The 16,059-nt window shown below is 40.3% G+C and overlaps 2 protein-coding genes across 4 annotated transcripts in view; one reads left to right on the top strand and one right to left on the bottom strand.

Moving 5' to 3' along the window:
* Positions 1-2,969: 2,969 nt before the first annotated feature.
* On the top strand, positions 2,970-5,646 carry LOC306831813 (L-serine dehydratase/L-threonine deaminase-like). The gene is made up of 8 exons (XM_079356052.1): positions 2,970-3,072; positions 3,187-3,343; positions 3,466-3,505; positions 3,606-3,745; positions 3,959-4,050; positions 4,572-4,799; positions 4,893-5,017; positions 5,114-5,646. Exons 2-8 carry the CDS (start codon positions 3,191-3,193, stop codon positions 5,305-5,307), a joined length of 972 nt encoding a protein of 323 aa, XP_079212178.1. The 5' UTR covers positions 2,970-3,072; positions 3,187-3,190; the 3' UTR covers positions 5,308-5,646.
* A 3,447-nt stretch (positions 5,647-9,093) lies between these two features.
* The window catches only part of hectd4 (HECT domain E3 ubiquitin protein ligase 4), a 36,066-nt gene continuing 29,100 nt past the window's right edge, over positions 9,094-16,059 (bottom strand). For all 3 annotated transcript variants that reach the window (XM_079341923.1, XM_079341925.1, XM_079341924.1), the window contains exons 64-76: positions 15,909-16,054; positions 15,714-15,817; positions 15,293-15,416; positions 14,619-14,809; positions 14,384-14,530; positions 14,153-14,272; positions 13,898-14,053; positions 13,678-13,781; positions 13,132-13,353; positions 12,884-13,050; positions 12,567-12,762; positions 11,801-12,023; positions 9,094-11,328 (exon numbers count right to left, since the gene is read on the bottom strand). In XM_079341923.1, coding sequence (XP_079198049.1) covers positions 11,192-11,328; positions 11,801-12,023; positions 12,567-12,762; positions 12,884-13,050; positions 13,132-13,353; positions 13,678-13,781; positions 13,898-14,053; positions 14,153-14,272; positions 14,384-14,530; positions 14,619-14,809; positions 15,293-15,416; positions 15,714-15,817; positions 15,909-16,054 — 2,037 coding nt within the window. In that variant the 3' untranslated portion in view covers positions 9,094-11,191. The remainder of the gene's footprint in view (positions 11,329-11,800; positions 12,024-12,566; positions 12,763-12,883; positions 13,051-13,131; positions 13,354-13,677; positions 13,782-13,897; positions 14,054-14,152; positions 14,273-14,383; positions 14,531-14,618; positions 14,810-15,292; positions 15,417-15,713; positions 15,818-15,908; positions 16,055-16,059) is intronic.

Genomic DNA, 16,059 nt, shown 5'->3' with positions numbered 1-16,059 from the left:
TCAAATAGGCTTTGTGAGCTGTCATTTTCATGAGCTGTCAAGGATTTCTGACAGCAACTAAAAACTTCTCAAATAAACTGCAAACAGTGGGGAAATGTGGATGCAAAGCAATTTATGCTGTAGGCCTATACAAGTTACTCTCGCCAAAGCAGCAGGTAAACTTCAGGTGAGTTGCATGTTGGTAGCCTCTAGTGAGGTGTCTGAAACCTGCATTCTTTCTTATGGCCAGTGGAGGCCCACTTTTTAATCATTATATATATGTATATTTGTAATATATGGTCCAATTTAAAGTACCGTAGATACGAAAGAGAATGATAAAGCAGTGTATTAGGTGTGGCGAGTTAGATTTTTTGTTTCTGTTTTATCAACTATTCTATGATTCAAATATATAAAACTACACAATTCCCCAAAACAGGTCATCCAAAAATTGTAGGATAACTACAAATCTAGTAGTGGCAGTAGTAATAGCACGAACAGTTGTTGTATACGCCTAACATGAATAGATACTCACAGAGGCTTAATTTAAATACATAGGCCTTACCTGTACATATGTACACATGTTTACGACGACATGAAGTTTGTCATCCCATAGTGCCAAATTCACAAATTTTGGCACAAGAAGCATTTTTCTCTGTCACAAATAATCTTCGTGAAGGCTTGGAAACATCACACTGCCTGTCTCATTGAAATACAAACCCTCTAAAAACACAAGATATAGGCCTACAAGCAGCAGTCAGACATGGTTATTAAATGCCAGCTGATGTTCATGCTGTACTTGATTGCAACTGAGCAACCATTAATCTCTTGTGAAGTGAATGTGTCTCTGTAACAAACAAACAAACAAATAACGACAGCGTTTTTATCACTCTGGTGTTGAAAAATGAAGCCAATGGGGACCTACAGTTCCTTGAGTGTCCGCTTGAAGATAGCTCCAAGAAACCAGAAATAAACATGTTCACAAAAACACTCACACTGTAAATCTTGAGTTTTGATTTTATGACTGACATGACTTATGCTTTGTTAGGCGTGTATCTGACCTGTTTGACAGGCAGCTTTAAGCCCACCTTAGCTCCTGGTCTTGGTCTGTCAGGTTTCCAGTGTCCCCATACAAAACTTTGTCAAATATGTATCCAGACAAATACCTGGATAAGCTTTAACATTGATTAATGTTAAATAAAGACCACTACAAACCCAAAACCTTTTCCTCAAAGAACATATAGTGTTTTGGAAAAATGAGAGATATTTTGCTTCTATAGAAAAATCTGCAAGTCCTTTTTTAACAAGACAATGTTGCTCTTTTTGAAAATTAACATAAAATAAATAAATACAAATGTATCTATTGTTTCACATATGAAATAAATAGCAGCTTTTCAATTACCTACAAAAAAATATAGAAACCTTCACTGCCCATTCTGTCAGACATTTTTTAACTACTGCATAGGCTAGGAGAGCAGAAAAATTGTTGTAATTGCAGCTTCTCACCAGCAGATGGCGTTGGAGTCCTTTACAGAGGAGAAATTGACCCTGACAGTAACAATTCTTTGAAGGACAAAAAAAAGTAACTTGAGAAGCTAAACTCGTATAAGGCCTATAGCATTTATTTCTGTTCAGATAATTGGGCGTGATTTTTGTTGACAGTGAGAGAGAACAGCAACTTCAGAAGCATTTGCTAGTTAGTGTCACCTATTCTAAAAAAAAAAAATGTGATTGTTGGTTAGAACAACAAATCCAAAGTTTTGTTTTGGTGCTTCTAAAACTGCAAAAATATGCCAGATGAAGTTTAATGTAGGTCCGCAAATAATGTTATTTACTATATTAGGCTACTCCCATTTTGTCCCATATCTGTATTGCAAATGCAATATCTCTATCACACTGATTCTTTTTCAACCTGTTTGATCAATTATGAGTTGTGTACAGTGTTTTTTAATTGCTTCACACATCAATGTTGTCTAGCCTATTGGTTTGTTTTCCTCACATGACATAAGCGACCTGACTCGACAGACTGACCTACATGAAGTGGAGGGCTAAGTAGCCAAAGTGATACCCTCAAATGTTGCTGACACTGGCTATAAGGACTGAAGAATTCTAATATTAGGCTATAGCCGATAGCTACAAGGGCCATTTCTAAAAGCTTTTTATAGTAAAATTCAATCTGCATAAAGGTGCCATATTAAGTCAATAATGTGATTTTTCTGTTTTATTCTGTTAAATATCTGCTCATAGCCCTGAAATAATTTTGTATGGTTGAAAAAAATGTGTAACAAATCCCGGGGGGACATACAGGATAATGGAACTATTTTTAAAAGTCGCGTGTCGATGGATTTTATCTTTATGGTGACCCGTTTTGAAAACATATCTACGTTACAGTCTATTAACTGACTAAGCAGCAACATTTTGAAGTCTTATTTAATGTGAGCAACAGCCGGGCCATTCAGGTTTGAGCCGTTCACACAGACGCACCCGCTTTTGGAAGTGGGCATCGTATCGAAAATAGTAGCGACTCTTTAGGTAATATCTGCGGGCAGAGCCACTCCTTTAGAGGGGAGAGAACATGCACAGGACGCCGTGTGCAAATATCATGAGGGGTCACTAAGGAGGGCGAAATTATGTAATGAAGGCTGGTTTTGAAACACGTTTTTAGACGTTTTAACTTCTTCTTTTTCAACAGTCTATAAAAATAAGTATACTTTATTGATTAGGGCAGCACAAAGTGAAATTCCGTTTTAATTAAAATGCATTTTATTTACATTTGTCTTGTCATTTCATTACAGACAGTTTGGATATGTCAGCTTACATCAGACACCGAATCATCCTGGAAAAATGGGTTGTCTAAATAAATGAAGTGAATTTAAATGGGAGCAAAATTAGTCACCCTCATTCCTTTATCTTCCTCGTTGTCAGCGGGAGGGTCTTCTGCCAGGATGGCTGAAGCTGATTGGTCTACAAGTGGGCTTCCTTGGCCAAGCCCACAGCACAAGTACTTAAATATGAACTTCAGATGCAGACAAGAAAGAAGGAAGTTTGTGTTCAATATCAGAAATTTCTTCACATTCTGGCATTAATCTGAGACTGGTAAGTTGACAGATGCATGTTATTCATTTTGTTTGAGAAAGAAAAGAAAAAGTCAGCTTTTGGGGTAAATTAATGACCTTTATGTCTCATGAAAATGATTTGTATGTTCTTTAGTGAGATGAAGACCCAGCAGCCTCTACATGTGGTCACTCCAGTGAGACAGAGCCTTGCCCTCTCGAAAGTAGCAGGGACGTCCGTTTACCTCAAGCTGGACTCATCTCAGCCCACTGGCTCCTTCAAAATCAGGGGCATTGGTCACCTCTGCAAAACTGTGAGTACTGTTTGGCTCTTTTGTTCTGGGATGATGTGATTTTCAAGGCGATGTGACTGAGTGCGAACACTGTTTTTTCCACTGTCACTTTAACATCTTTGACCGCTGTTTTTCCCCGGTAGTGGGCAGAGCGAGGATGTGAGCGCTTTGTTTGCTGTTCAGGTGAGCACTGAAGCTAGAATGGATCAACTCTAGACTTATTTGTCACTTTATCTCTTTGTGTATCTGAGATTGAAATATTTCACACTTTGGGGCCCAATAGGAGGAAATGCTGGGATGGCAGCAGCTTATTCTGCCCGTCAGCTCGGCGTTCCTGCAACCATAGTGGTTCCAAGTGTTACACCAAACCCAACAGTCGAGAGACTGAAGGATGAGGGAGCCAATGTGGTCATCCATGGCAAGGTGAGGGAACCCCCCCCCCCCACCCCCTTCTTTATAACGCTCTTAACATCAATCACAGTAGATATAGAAATAGAAATGTAAGATATCTAGGATTTGCTATTTGAAATTTTGAAATTTTCTTCATCCACTTGTTACTTTTTGTACATAGAATACAATATAATAGAGGGACATATTTTTGATACATTAAATTAAATCAACTTGTTTCTTTTTCAGGCCTTAAATGAAAGCATTGAATACGGACAGCAGCTCGTAGCTAACAACCCTGGCTGGATTTTCATCTCCCCATTTGATGACCCTCTCATCTGGTAAAACTCAGAGCTTGTGTCCTTGAAGTTGAAGTTATTAGATATTGTTACAGCATACTCGTCTTTGTGCAAAGATTCGTGTACAGTAATCTATCAGAAGATAGAGAGGGAAGTGATAAGGAAGTATGATTGTTACAAAATGACCGATTGTTACACCTGTCTTATCATGCATTTTACGGAGCAGGTGCAGAGGCTGAATCATGCCAGATGTGTGGTATCTTATCACACTGCTAACTCATTCATAAGTTATTTACACATCGGACGTCATAGAAAAAGTCATAGAAAAAATCCACTCTGCTCCACCATCAAAATTGGACACCCAAGAAAACAAATAAAAATTATATTTCCTTATTCAAATAGATGTAATTTATGGTCCTGGTTAAACACCTCGACAAAGTGGATTTTTTCTATGTTATTGTATGTTGTGATGTGTCATCCTTTGAAATAAAAAGACAACCAAATCCTGTCATTATTTCAGAAGTTCATTTTTTAAACATTTGATTTGTTGTGTTTCTGTGCAGGGAAGGCCACACGTCTCTGGTGATGGAGCTGGAGCAGGACATGAGGGAGAAGCCAGGAGCGATAGTGTTGTCAGTGGGAGGCGGAGGTCTCCTGAATGGAGTGGTGGAGGGGCTGCGGCGTGCTGGCTGGGCTGACGTGCCCATTGTAGCCATGGAAACAATTGGAGCACATAGCCTCAATGCAGCAATGAAGGCAGGAGAACTGGTCACGTTACCTGAAATCACCAGGTACAGAAACCTAATTTCATCCATTTCATACCAAACGATAACAATATCCAAGCTTTTTTTTAAACTCCTAACCTGACTTTTCCTGCTTTCTAGTGTTGCAACCACGTTGGGCCTGACGAGAGTTTCTGCACAGACTTTTAAACTGGTGAACGAGCATACTGTTTTCTCAGCACTCGTCACAGATCAGGAGGCTGTAAAAGCTGTGGAACGCTTTGTAGGTGAGTTCAACCTGCTCCCTAACATGCAAAGCAGCTAAATATTGCCAAAATAAGGGCTTTGGGTCTGATCCCTTCTGATATTTGCTCTCTCTGCAGACGATGAGAAGATCCTGGTGGAGCCGGCCTGTGGTGCGGCCCTGGCAGCTGTGTACAGCGACATTATCAAAAGGTTGCAGGATGAGGGGAAGCTGGCACGGAGCCTGGGCCCGGTGGTCATTGTGGTGTGCGGTGGCAACAACATCAGCATGGAGCAGCTGAACAGGCTGAAAAAACAGCTGGGTGTTATCTAACATGGCTGACCACCTCATGTTCTCCTGACATTTTGCCCTATTCCTCAATCAGCTCTTCTCAATCCACCCCCACCCACCCCCCCAAAATATTCATGTGCTTCATCAATCGAATCATTCCAGACTGTGAAACTCCACTGAGCACTGAGACTGACACATTTGAGAGGAAGCTGCAGGAGGGATTTTTTTATCTCTTTCAAGTAACTGAAAATGTTTTAATAGATGGTCGCTGACACACTCAGGTTGCATTGTGTTGACGGTGCTTGCCATAAAAGTTGTATTATGTTCCTTTGCTTTTGTACTTAAAATGTATTTAAAACATAAATAAATTATATTTCTGAATGTTTTGCCGAAAAGACTGTTTCCTTTGTTTTGACTGTTTCTGATTTATGCCTGAAGATGTTTTTTAAAATTCAGATGTTGAGCTTCACAACATCAGCTTTAATCCAGACAAACCGTATTTGAATTGAGTTCTCCTTGGTTTATGCTTGGTTACAAAAGCACCACTTTTATTGTCAGGCTGGAGTAATACACAGGTCAGGTGAATATTAGATTATTATGGTTATATCTTATTAGTGTGTAATAACTGCAAAGCTTGACGAGATTAAAAAGTATAACCTTTAAGATGTGAAACAGAAAGCACGGACCAATCAATTTTTTTCTGAAACATTGTTTTATTATGATCATTAATATGCCCAATATACTTATATATCAGTTTTATTCTGAAAAATACAGTGTCACTAAAGAAGCTTTAAGTTCATATACAGTATTTGTTTAAAGGACACAACAAGCAGTAAGAGAGTGAAATGTCCCTAAGGAGCACTTTTTGAAACACGCATCCATAGAAAATAAAAATGTTGCATCCATATGTCTAGTATTAGCCAACATATTAGAATGAGCATTCTGAATATTATGGAGCCCCTGAAGTCTTAAAAAGTAAATCAAAACAAACATCTTGTGTGCACATGATAATAACTTGGAACATGATAATTATATTGTGCGTACAAGACGTCATCTTACTCGTGCACACACGTTAATTGTGTTTTGCAAAAAGCCACATCTTGTGCACACAACATTTTTTTAACTTTTTGCTAACTTTTGGGGCTCTGTTGTATGTGACATACATTTCCTCAGGAAATCTGTTGATGTAACTCTCGATAAAAGGACATTTAACAATGCACATGTAAGGCAATTGTTTGTGCAACAGGTTAACAAGTTAAACAAGTTAAAACTTCCATAACATCACATTATGTGTTGTACAACAAATCCACAGGTGCTGGTCTCTGAGGAGCTTACTTTTTATTGACAGGAGTGCTTTGGCTGACTTGATGACAGCATTAAACAAAGACAAACAACAGGAAATTAGAAATATGATGTCATAAGTTTACCTTGAGGGAACCCCAAGGTGAACTGGAAAGAAAATATAAGTCTATTTTGAAATGTATTAAATAATATACATATATATATATACACACACATATATATATACACACACACACATATATATATATATATATATACACACACATATATATATACACACACACACATATATATATATATATATATATATATACACATGTATACCTTCATATTAGGCCTACAACTTTGTACTTCAGTAGGTCACCTTGCCTCATGGCTTTTAAGACTTTTATATGAAGGATGTTAAAGAAGCCGTTAATGGGTCAGCCAAATGTCACAGGGCCACAGCAAAGGTTTCCACGCCTTTTTTATAAACTAAACATGCCACCATTCAATTGGCCAGATTGCATGGGATGTGGCACTTTTCCAAGGTGCTCATTGGTCTGGCGGTAGGTCTTTAAAATGAGGCTTATGTCAGAAAGACGGGAAACAACTGTGTGAGGGGGCCCATTTCATTGGTTCGCATTGAAACCAGCCAGACAACATGCTGGGGACATTCCAAGGATTCCTCTTCAGGAAGAAAACATGTTTACTTGGTATTGAAATTGTGAAAATTCATTAAAAAAAAAAATATTAAAAGCTGAATATGTTGGTGTAGTGTATTTTACATTCAACACAATGTAATATGAACAGTTATGTGAATTGTAAGTGTGTTGCTAAAATGTGAACTTATGTTAAAGCAATTAGTGGTCTCAAGAAGAGCTTGGTTTACCATCAAAGAGAATGAAGTGGTTTATTAGGGGTTGTTTCCTTCAGACTGAGTAGGATAACATTTGGGTCTAAACAGGTGTAAACAGGTGTTGATCCCGAGGAAGATATAAAGAAGTCAACCCTGCATGGAATTGTAAATCTTAAGGCCATAAGTTCAGTTTAATGAGGGTAACATTTGTTGTCTTGAGTCCAAATAAGGACATGGATGGTTTTCTGTTGCTTTGACCAATGTTAAATACTAGTGTCCTTCTTTGTTCATGAGGGTTCACATTTGGCTGGTGACTCTCCCAGGTATCATGGCTAACCTGGACTGATGCTGTTTCTTGTCTTTGTAAATAAATTTCTTACATTACAAGCAAGTCAGTGTCAGCAGATATTTCTTCATCATCTACACATCATCGTCAAGGACTTGAGAAACTACATTGGTCTGATGTTTTTCTTGTGAATTCTTTTCAGCAAGAACATACCATTAGTACTTCACAGTGTGGCTAATTTTGGAGAAATAAACACACAGCATTTGAATAACAGACAATGGAGCTGAAGGGACATTGTGACTCAGTGAAGAGTATGACTGTAGATCCAGCTGGAACTGGCCTGGTCCTGAACTGGCTGCTCTGGAGAGGTGTCCGGTTTACCGGCAGTGGAGATGACATAACAGGAGTTGGTGGCAGGGGCCTTATATAGAAAGCATGTTCTAAAGGAGACAAAACATGCGTCATGGGCATCATTCATCAGGATCTATACTCATTGTCTGGACTGGCGTTTACCAACAACAGTGATCAAGAGTGTAAAGGGCCTAGTTTGGCGTTACTTTGTGATGGTATTTTACTTTTCAGACGGGCATTTAACAGAGCTTTATTCATACCTTTAACCTGCATTTAAAATGTGAGCATTGCAAAGTTAAGTTTTATGATTGACTTCATTGGTTTATTTTTTCATTTGAATTTTTTCTTTTAATATTGTTTGATTTATTTGTCTTTCAATCAATGTGTCTTAATCTCCTGAGTTTTTAGCAAGTTAAAAAAAGAGACGATTAATACTGAAGCCTGTATGTGATCTACAAACATAAATAAGATCATCAATATGAAAATTGATTTTTTCCTCCTTATTTATAAAATGCATGTAACAATGCTGCAGGGTAGCTGTGAGACAAAAATCAGCTGCAGAAACAGACTTTTTTTTCACACTATGAAGATACTCGATGAGTGATGTTTGCCTGTTAAAAGACAAAATGATGAAACCTTTCATCAGACAGTACTTAGACATGTACAGGACATTCAACAAAGAGATTAGAGATCAAGCTTCGTCTACAGAAGCATCATCTTAGCTTCAAGTCTCTCTTTGTGAAATTTATATTATTGAATACATTTCAAAATAGACTTCTATTTTCTTTCCAGTTCACCTTGGTGTTCTCTCAAGGTACATTTATGACATCAATGACAATATTTCTAATTTCCTGTTGTTTGTCTTGCTGTTGTCATGCTGTCACCAAGTTCTCTATAAATGACAAAGTCATAAAGTCATTTATTGCTTCATTTTTAGTACTTTGTGTTGTATTAACCAATAGGAAACTTCACTACAAATACAGCCTGACAGACTGATTTAATGACTTATGTAACATGTTAATCCCAGCAGTATAAAAGAAAACACACAATCTGTATTTGTACATGAAGACATTTCTTTATTGTGACACAGAAATCTCAAATGCCATCTGATTCTTTACATCTGTATAATCCATTTTAGATATGTTAAGTTTCTGATGTGCAGAGGTAAGACAGTAAAAGTTAAGTTAATGCAACCATAAATAATTGTAATAAATATCAAGTAAATGTACAGCACACATTTTACCGCAACACTTCTTTGTTGGGATATGTCCTTTTTTTATCACCTTATCATCTCACCCCCCACCCCACCATCACCACCTGCATGAGGAGGAAGAAGAGAGAGCGTCCCTGTTAGCAGCGCTGTGTCACCCTCCAAATGAACTGTGCCAAAACTCGCAAGCATTTCAACATTGCGATGACGCTGTTGTGTTTTTCAGTTCTATCCAAGTAAAATGGCGATTTGACTCACACAAGAGAACATGTTTCACCATGAGTAGAAGTAATTGAATCCATCTGAGAACAAGACAAAAGGTGATAAGATTACTGGTATTTCCAAAAGTCATTAAAAAATAACAACACAACAAACCGGATATCCAACAGACATCGCCTAGTTTGCTCATTTTAGAATCTTTTTTTCTTTTCTTGGAAGAGTAGTGCAAACAAAATTATAAGGTGAAGTGAATTAGCAATTCATAAAAACTGTCAAACAAAACTTTTTATTAACACTTGTTTTTCTATTTCATTTTTTTACACAGCTAAACATTTGGTTATGGATAAAATCAACAAATGAAAATAAAAGAAGCAGAATCCTGATCTTCCTTTATTTGAAAAAAAAAAAAAAGAAAAAAAAAGAAAGGCAGAACTTATGGAAATCGGCCGCCCCTCCCCCTGTATGTGTATGTGGGTGTTTGTTGTGTATGTTGGGGAGCGAGTGAGGGAGAGGCAGGGTCGTTGCACATTCAGTAGCAGTAGCACGAAAACAACATGGAAGAGCAGCTCATGACTCTCTCCTCACATTTCCACAAAGCAACACCGGCTTCACACCTGCAATCCAGAAAATCTGAACCAGCAGGCCTCTCTTGTATCCCGACCTACCATGCTGCCAAAGCTACTCTGATATATGAAAAAAATCAAAGAGCATTTTCATAAACTTTTAGATTAATATGAGTTTTTACACGACTTAAATACCCTCTCTTTTGGAGACTTGAATAAAATGTATTCAGTTTATATAGGCATAAGTTATCTTGTCCATTAGCAGTTCATATTTCTTAAAACAGGCAGTAAACTACATTATATCCTGTACAGCACTCGTTCACATCTTATGCCTACTCAGAGCTGACATGTTCAAAAAATAGGCAGCATCACAGATTTTCATTTCTGCTGGAAGTCGTACATCTGTTTAAGATGACAAGAAAGATCCTTTGGGCTTTCTCGCTTACACACAACCAGTGTCGGCCTCTAGAGAGAGACTCTTACAGCAAAGGCATGTTTAAGAAGATCAGCCCACCGAAGGGAGACAGAGGGAGGCAGCGAGGTTAATTATCAGGATAGTAACAGTTTGTTTGTTGCCTTCACAAACGCGCAAAGTTCAGCAACTCTGAGAAGAGCTCTTTTTGCTGAAGCTAAGCGCACAATGATGCTGCAGAAAAACAAGTTATGAAATTGATCCTGCGACTGTAAAGTGCAGATCTGAAGTCCTCCCATTTAGCTGTTAAGTTCATAGAAGTTGACGTAACCCCCTCTTTAATAGTAAGGGGGGGGGGGAACAAAGCTGTCACAGTTCACTTCAATGCCACCCTCAAAAATCAGTGCAACCAGAGCAGACACTTGTTTACTGTGTCAATGCTAGTTCAGATTATCTTCCCTGAATTCAACACAAAAATATGCACCAAAGGTATCAGAAAATGTAGGGACTGTGTGAACTATGGTTAAATTAAAGCAGGTATAAACATGCAAAGCATCACCCAAAATAACATTTTTTTAAAAATTAAATTCACTCTTAAAGAAGCAGCAGAACAGAAGGGACTGGGCTCTGTCTTGGAGGAGGGTCCAGCAATGTGGGGGGTGACGGGAGAAGGGAGGGGGGTCAAAATAACGTGGGTGCAGGAGAGCAGGAATATACGCTTGTCAAGTCTGGTTGTGAAGTGGTCTCAGCCGCTCAGAGGGTCCTCGCGGTAGTGGATGGCGTATCGTAGTTTCTCCAGCATCACCTCCAGAGATGTGTACTGGGGCAGTTTCACCATGAACATGCAGGTCTCCACGCGAATGTAGCGCGAGTCAGGCTGACCTGAAGAAGGGAAAAAATCAAGGTCTGTAATCAGCCGGTTACTTACGTAATCGGTGTTGTTACGCTGTAGTTGAAGAATGCTGTGTAGCAAGTGTTGGTGATGATAAGCTTGTTCATTGATAACAGTGAGCAGTAAAGCTTTTATCTAATCATACGGACCCCTTATTTGACTTTTGGTTGTAGACCGTGTTTTTAAATTGTGACTCAGGGACGTACAGTATAAGACACGCTGCTACCGAGAAAGAAATCTATCAGTCTGTCCTCTCAAATGCAAATACTGGATAAAACCCGATTCATAAACACATCTACATATGTCGTTTACAACCAAATGTTCCAAGTCTGTCTTCGGCTGCAAGACAAGACGAGCTGCTCGGACCATCACTATCAGCCTTCTGCAATAACAGCGCTCAGAGGTACAACATGAACATAGAGCAGGGTCTGTTATAGATAAATCCACGAGCTAGATTTTTACCTGCAGCTCCATCAGGAGGAGCGATCTTCATCGGGTAAGGAGGAACGTGGGCAGTGTCGGGCCCCCCATCCTTGCAGGGGCAGGTGAACGGTATGCGCTCCTGGTTACAGGCAAACTTGATGAACTTGCAGAGCTCCTCCTGAGTGAACATCTCCAGGGCAGCCCAGAAGAACTCGATGTGCTGGTCTGTCTCCATCAGACCCACCTGATACATGGTGTGAGCCTACAGAGGGAGAGAGTCAGGGATAATGCTTAGTGAGCAGGCTGTAATACAACCCAACAGGGTGAGCTGTGGTCTTGAAGAGATCCTCTGCTGTAAAATCGCACTCACTGCACATGATCCTGTTTATTGTTTTACAAGTATTTTATTGATTAAAATCATTACAACGGTGACCTCTGTAGACTTCATAAAATAAGCTAAACCAGCTTTCATTACTCGCATTAAACTCAACCTTTCCACTGATGGTGGAGTGAGAAAAGGTGAAATAAAAAACAATCCATATGAATCAGCAAAGTCTTTGTGCAGGATTTTTTTCCATTCACCAGTCATTCAGCACCAGTGTCTGCTTTAGCCCTACGGATACAGTCAAGCTTATGTGCTAATTCTGCCATATTTACAATAGATGTGTATTAGTGTGTACTGTCCCCATTCACTGAATAAAGTAATAAAAAGACCTCAGGCACTCATTAAAAATTCCCAGTTTATCGTCAGTGTAATATTACAAGGGCAGTGCACATACAATCATTTATCAAACACATTTGTTACCTTCAGGAACTCCAGGTTGATGTAAGGCAGGCCGCAGGTCCGCAGCTCCATCTGTAGCGGACTGAGCATGGTGAGCAGCTGCAGAGGAATGATGGAGCCGAGTCCTGCACGCACTGCTGTCATGCACTCAATGTTTAGCAGCTCCCTCAGACGAAGGCTTCGCACCGCCCGCGCGTACACATCCTTATTCTCCCAGCTTAGCATACACACAAATACGTATTGTATATAAAACAAGAAGTCAGCAGACTATAATGAGCTGGTCATGAAAAAATAGAATAGATATAGATATGTAGATATTCTTCTCAAGTTTTCTGTACCTGACGGTGAGGCTGCGGCCCCCCTGACAAAGCTCCACCTCATCACCCGTCATAGTGACGTACGTAAAAGTGCAGCAAGGCCGGCTGGGGGAGTCGGGGCTTTCTCCTGAATGGTGCTGGGAGGAGATCTCAGCACACAGCGCCTCCAGCTCCGTCTCATCACTCACCTGCAATAAAGAAACACACAGGTGAATTGGACGTGTGTGTTATCAGGTAAAGACGTATGGCAGACATTACTGTTCACTCACATTTTCAAACTTCTTGACATAGTTGTAGGTGAGCACATCAGCTTCCTGCAGGTCCTGCTCTGGGTCGAGGGGCTCGCCCACCAGACCCTTCCAAAAGGAGCTCAGGAGGTCCAAAGGAAGTGGCACATCTGCGCGGATGGCTATGCCCAAAAGTTGACCAAAGAAGTGCAACAACTGTTCCTCCGCATAGCTGATAGGACAGGGTGTCAGGATGTACTTGCCCTGAGGGAGGCAGATAACAACAATGATTCATGTTGACTTGACTGTGCCAGTGACACTCAAAGAGGCTGCTTCTTTGATATTGTGCTCATCAGGGAGCATTTGGTTCAGTTTCGTCATGGCTCTCTAGGATTTCCCTTCAGTCTACTGTCACTGATCTCGCAGTCAAAACATGATCAAATAAAAAAACAGTGAGAAACATTAAGTTCAGTGTTTATGCAGTGTCAGTTAAATACAGAGGGATAGAGAGGGATTCGCAGTACAGTCTTTGTTGGAAAGAGCAATCCTGTAGAGTAGAGCACATGGTGAAACTTGAAAAAAACTTACCTTGTTACGGTTGGCTGCAGCACTGGGACAAGGCAGCAGCAGTGAGAGAGCAGAGCTCTGCAGCTCCTTACACACCTGCCAAAGGAAATGTCTGAAGGAGCCACCTGAGAGACAGATCAATCCAAGCTGCAGTTAGGTCTGAGAAAAAAAAAAATCTCCACAAGCACAAGACTGAAAGGCAGTACAGAAAAAAAAAGAAAGATGCAGGAGAAGCTGTTACTTGTGCCGTGAACTTCCTCTCCAGTGAAGCGGATGTTGAAGGCATAGGTCGGGTCACCTCCACTGGCCAGTTTCACACAGAGCTGAGAAGATGGCACACAAGACAGCTGACGTCCTGCCTGGCAGAAATACGTGTTCTCTGATGATCTGATCTCACCTGAAGAACAGGTGAAAGAGACACAGACTGAATGTTTAAGATGGTCCACATGAAGTGATACAAGCTGTAACGCAAGAAACAAGTGCAAGGTATGAATACCTCCCACAATCTCCAGAGGGTCCAGAGTAATTTCCGGAGCGGCATGGTCGGCCGTTCGTTGTACTGTTGCGTTCAGTACTCTGTTCATGACAGTCACCTTGGTGTCATAGAAGATAAGACCTAGAACCAGATAGACGATCAGGAGATGAAAAGGTGAAGAGCTGATCAGATTCACTTTCCTTCAGCTCAGACATGTATGTTTTTAAAAGGCTGCGCTGAGATCCTGCTCACCTTTAGCTTCACATAGCAGCGCTGCGATGCTGTTCTGATAGGTCTGTGTTTGTCTCAGCTCCACCAGAGGAAGGAAGAAACTCTCCAGAGTGTTGTTAAGCGACTGAAGCAGTGCAAAACGTAAGCGCAGGCTCTCCACCGGCACGTCTACAAACAAACAAACAAACATTGGAAAGGTTAACTCAGAGAGAGAAGACGATCTTCAGCAAAAATCCGATAGTAATTGTTTACTCACTGAGCAAGCAGGCCACCCGAGGATCAGCAGTATCGCAGGAGTCCAGGTAGACTTCATGTGGGTGTAGTCTGGCTGGTGTGATTGCCAGGTGACGGCAGAGTCTGTTGATGTACTGGACCAATGCCACGTCCATCTCTAGGCTCCACTTCCTGCAAGCCTTCTGTGCATGACGAGTGTCTATACAGGTGCATCTAGGAAAGAGAACAGCCACCGTGACATCGAGCACTCACAGAGAATTTAGTGGCTACAATACCTGTCAACAACTCATCTAAAATTAAACCTTAAAATTCCCTCCATGCCACATTATGTCCCGGTGTGTTGGTTAAAAAAAGGATGTTAAGAGAACGACTGTCAAATCTTTTGTTGTTCTTTTTTCTCCATTATACGAAACAAAACAAACTCCCACTGTCTATCTGCACATTCTAACAGTATCTTAAAAAATGATTTAGAAATGATTAGGTCTGCTAACATTCGAAGAAACTCTACTCAATTCAGTCATAGATTAGCTAATGGTTGTATGCTTTCTCTTCTCTAAATAAAAGTAATGTAAAAAAAAACGTTGAGTCAGAAGTGACTGGCAACATGTTGGCTTCCAGGAATATTTGAGTATGTGCCAGAATTTTAGTTACAGCAGACAGCATTGGTTATTTGAGTTTGAACTTTGCAAGTCTCACCTTTCAAAGTGGAGATCATAACCACAAGCCAAAATGGCCCTCCAGACACTACGGATGTCCTGCTTCGCACGGTCAACGGCAAATTTATGGAAGCCTTCCAGCGTCAGGAATTTTTCCTCTGGCACTAAAGAAAACAGAACGGTATGTGAGGGCAGCTCGCGGCTCTTGGTTTCGAAATATGACCCAAGTTTACTACTGTCATGTAGAAGAGCATCAAGGCAGGTTCACCACAGGTTAGCAGAGTGCAAAGTTGGACTGCAACGTGATGCATTTGTTTTCACATCACAAAAAAACACACCAAAATACATTTTATTGCTGGTTATTCAAAAACGATGACGTTATATTGGCTTCTGTGAAATGATCTATATGGTGTGATCTCTCCTTTTGTGATGGTTAAAGACTTAGTGTGACTACTGCCAACCTTCCATTTTCTTTGCAGGGGATTTTTCCACATCCTTCTCCTCTGGTCTGGACTTCTCTGGAGATTTAGGCTTCAGGACAGTCTTCTTCTCGCTCAGAGCAGTTCTGCCAAATGAAAAAGACCATCATATATAATTTAGTTACTGTGTTAGAGTGTAAACATACTGGAAACAACTGCATGGGGGAAAGAACTCACCTGACACTGTTCAGCACAGACTTTTCCTTGGTTGGAGGTTTGGTGATTGGCCTCTTGGTGCTCACAACCTTACCTTGATGCTGTTCCTTTCCTGCTTTGCTGTATTTGTTCTTATTGGGCTTTGGGGTGCCATACTTTCTTAGAATCTACA

The sequence above is a fragment of the Symphodus melops genome (assembly GCF_947650265.1).
Source record: "Symphodus melops genome assembly, chromosome: 1".
Taxonomy (NCBI): Eukaryota; Metazoa; Chordata; class Actinopteri; order Labriformes; family Labridae; genus Symphodus; species Symphodus melops.
The sequence above is the reverse complement of the archived record's forward strand: the minus strand, read 5'-3'. Positions and strand labels throughout refer to the sequence as shown.

Coding starts and splice junctions, on each gene's coding strand:
- LOC306831813 (XM_079356052.1), top strand. CDS start 3,191: ATGAAGACCCAGCAGCCTCTACATGTGGTCACTCCAGTGAGACAGAGC. Junction 3,746..3,958: donor ATGTGGTCATCCATGGCAAG/GTGAGGGAACCC, acceptor TTTCTTTTTCAG/GCCTTAAATGAAAGCATTGA. Junction 4,051..4,571: donor TTTGATGACCCTCTCATCTG/GTAAAACTCAGA, acceptor GTTTCTGTGCAG/GGAAGGCCACACGTCTCTGG.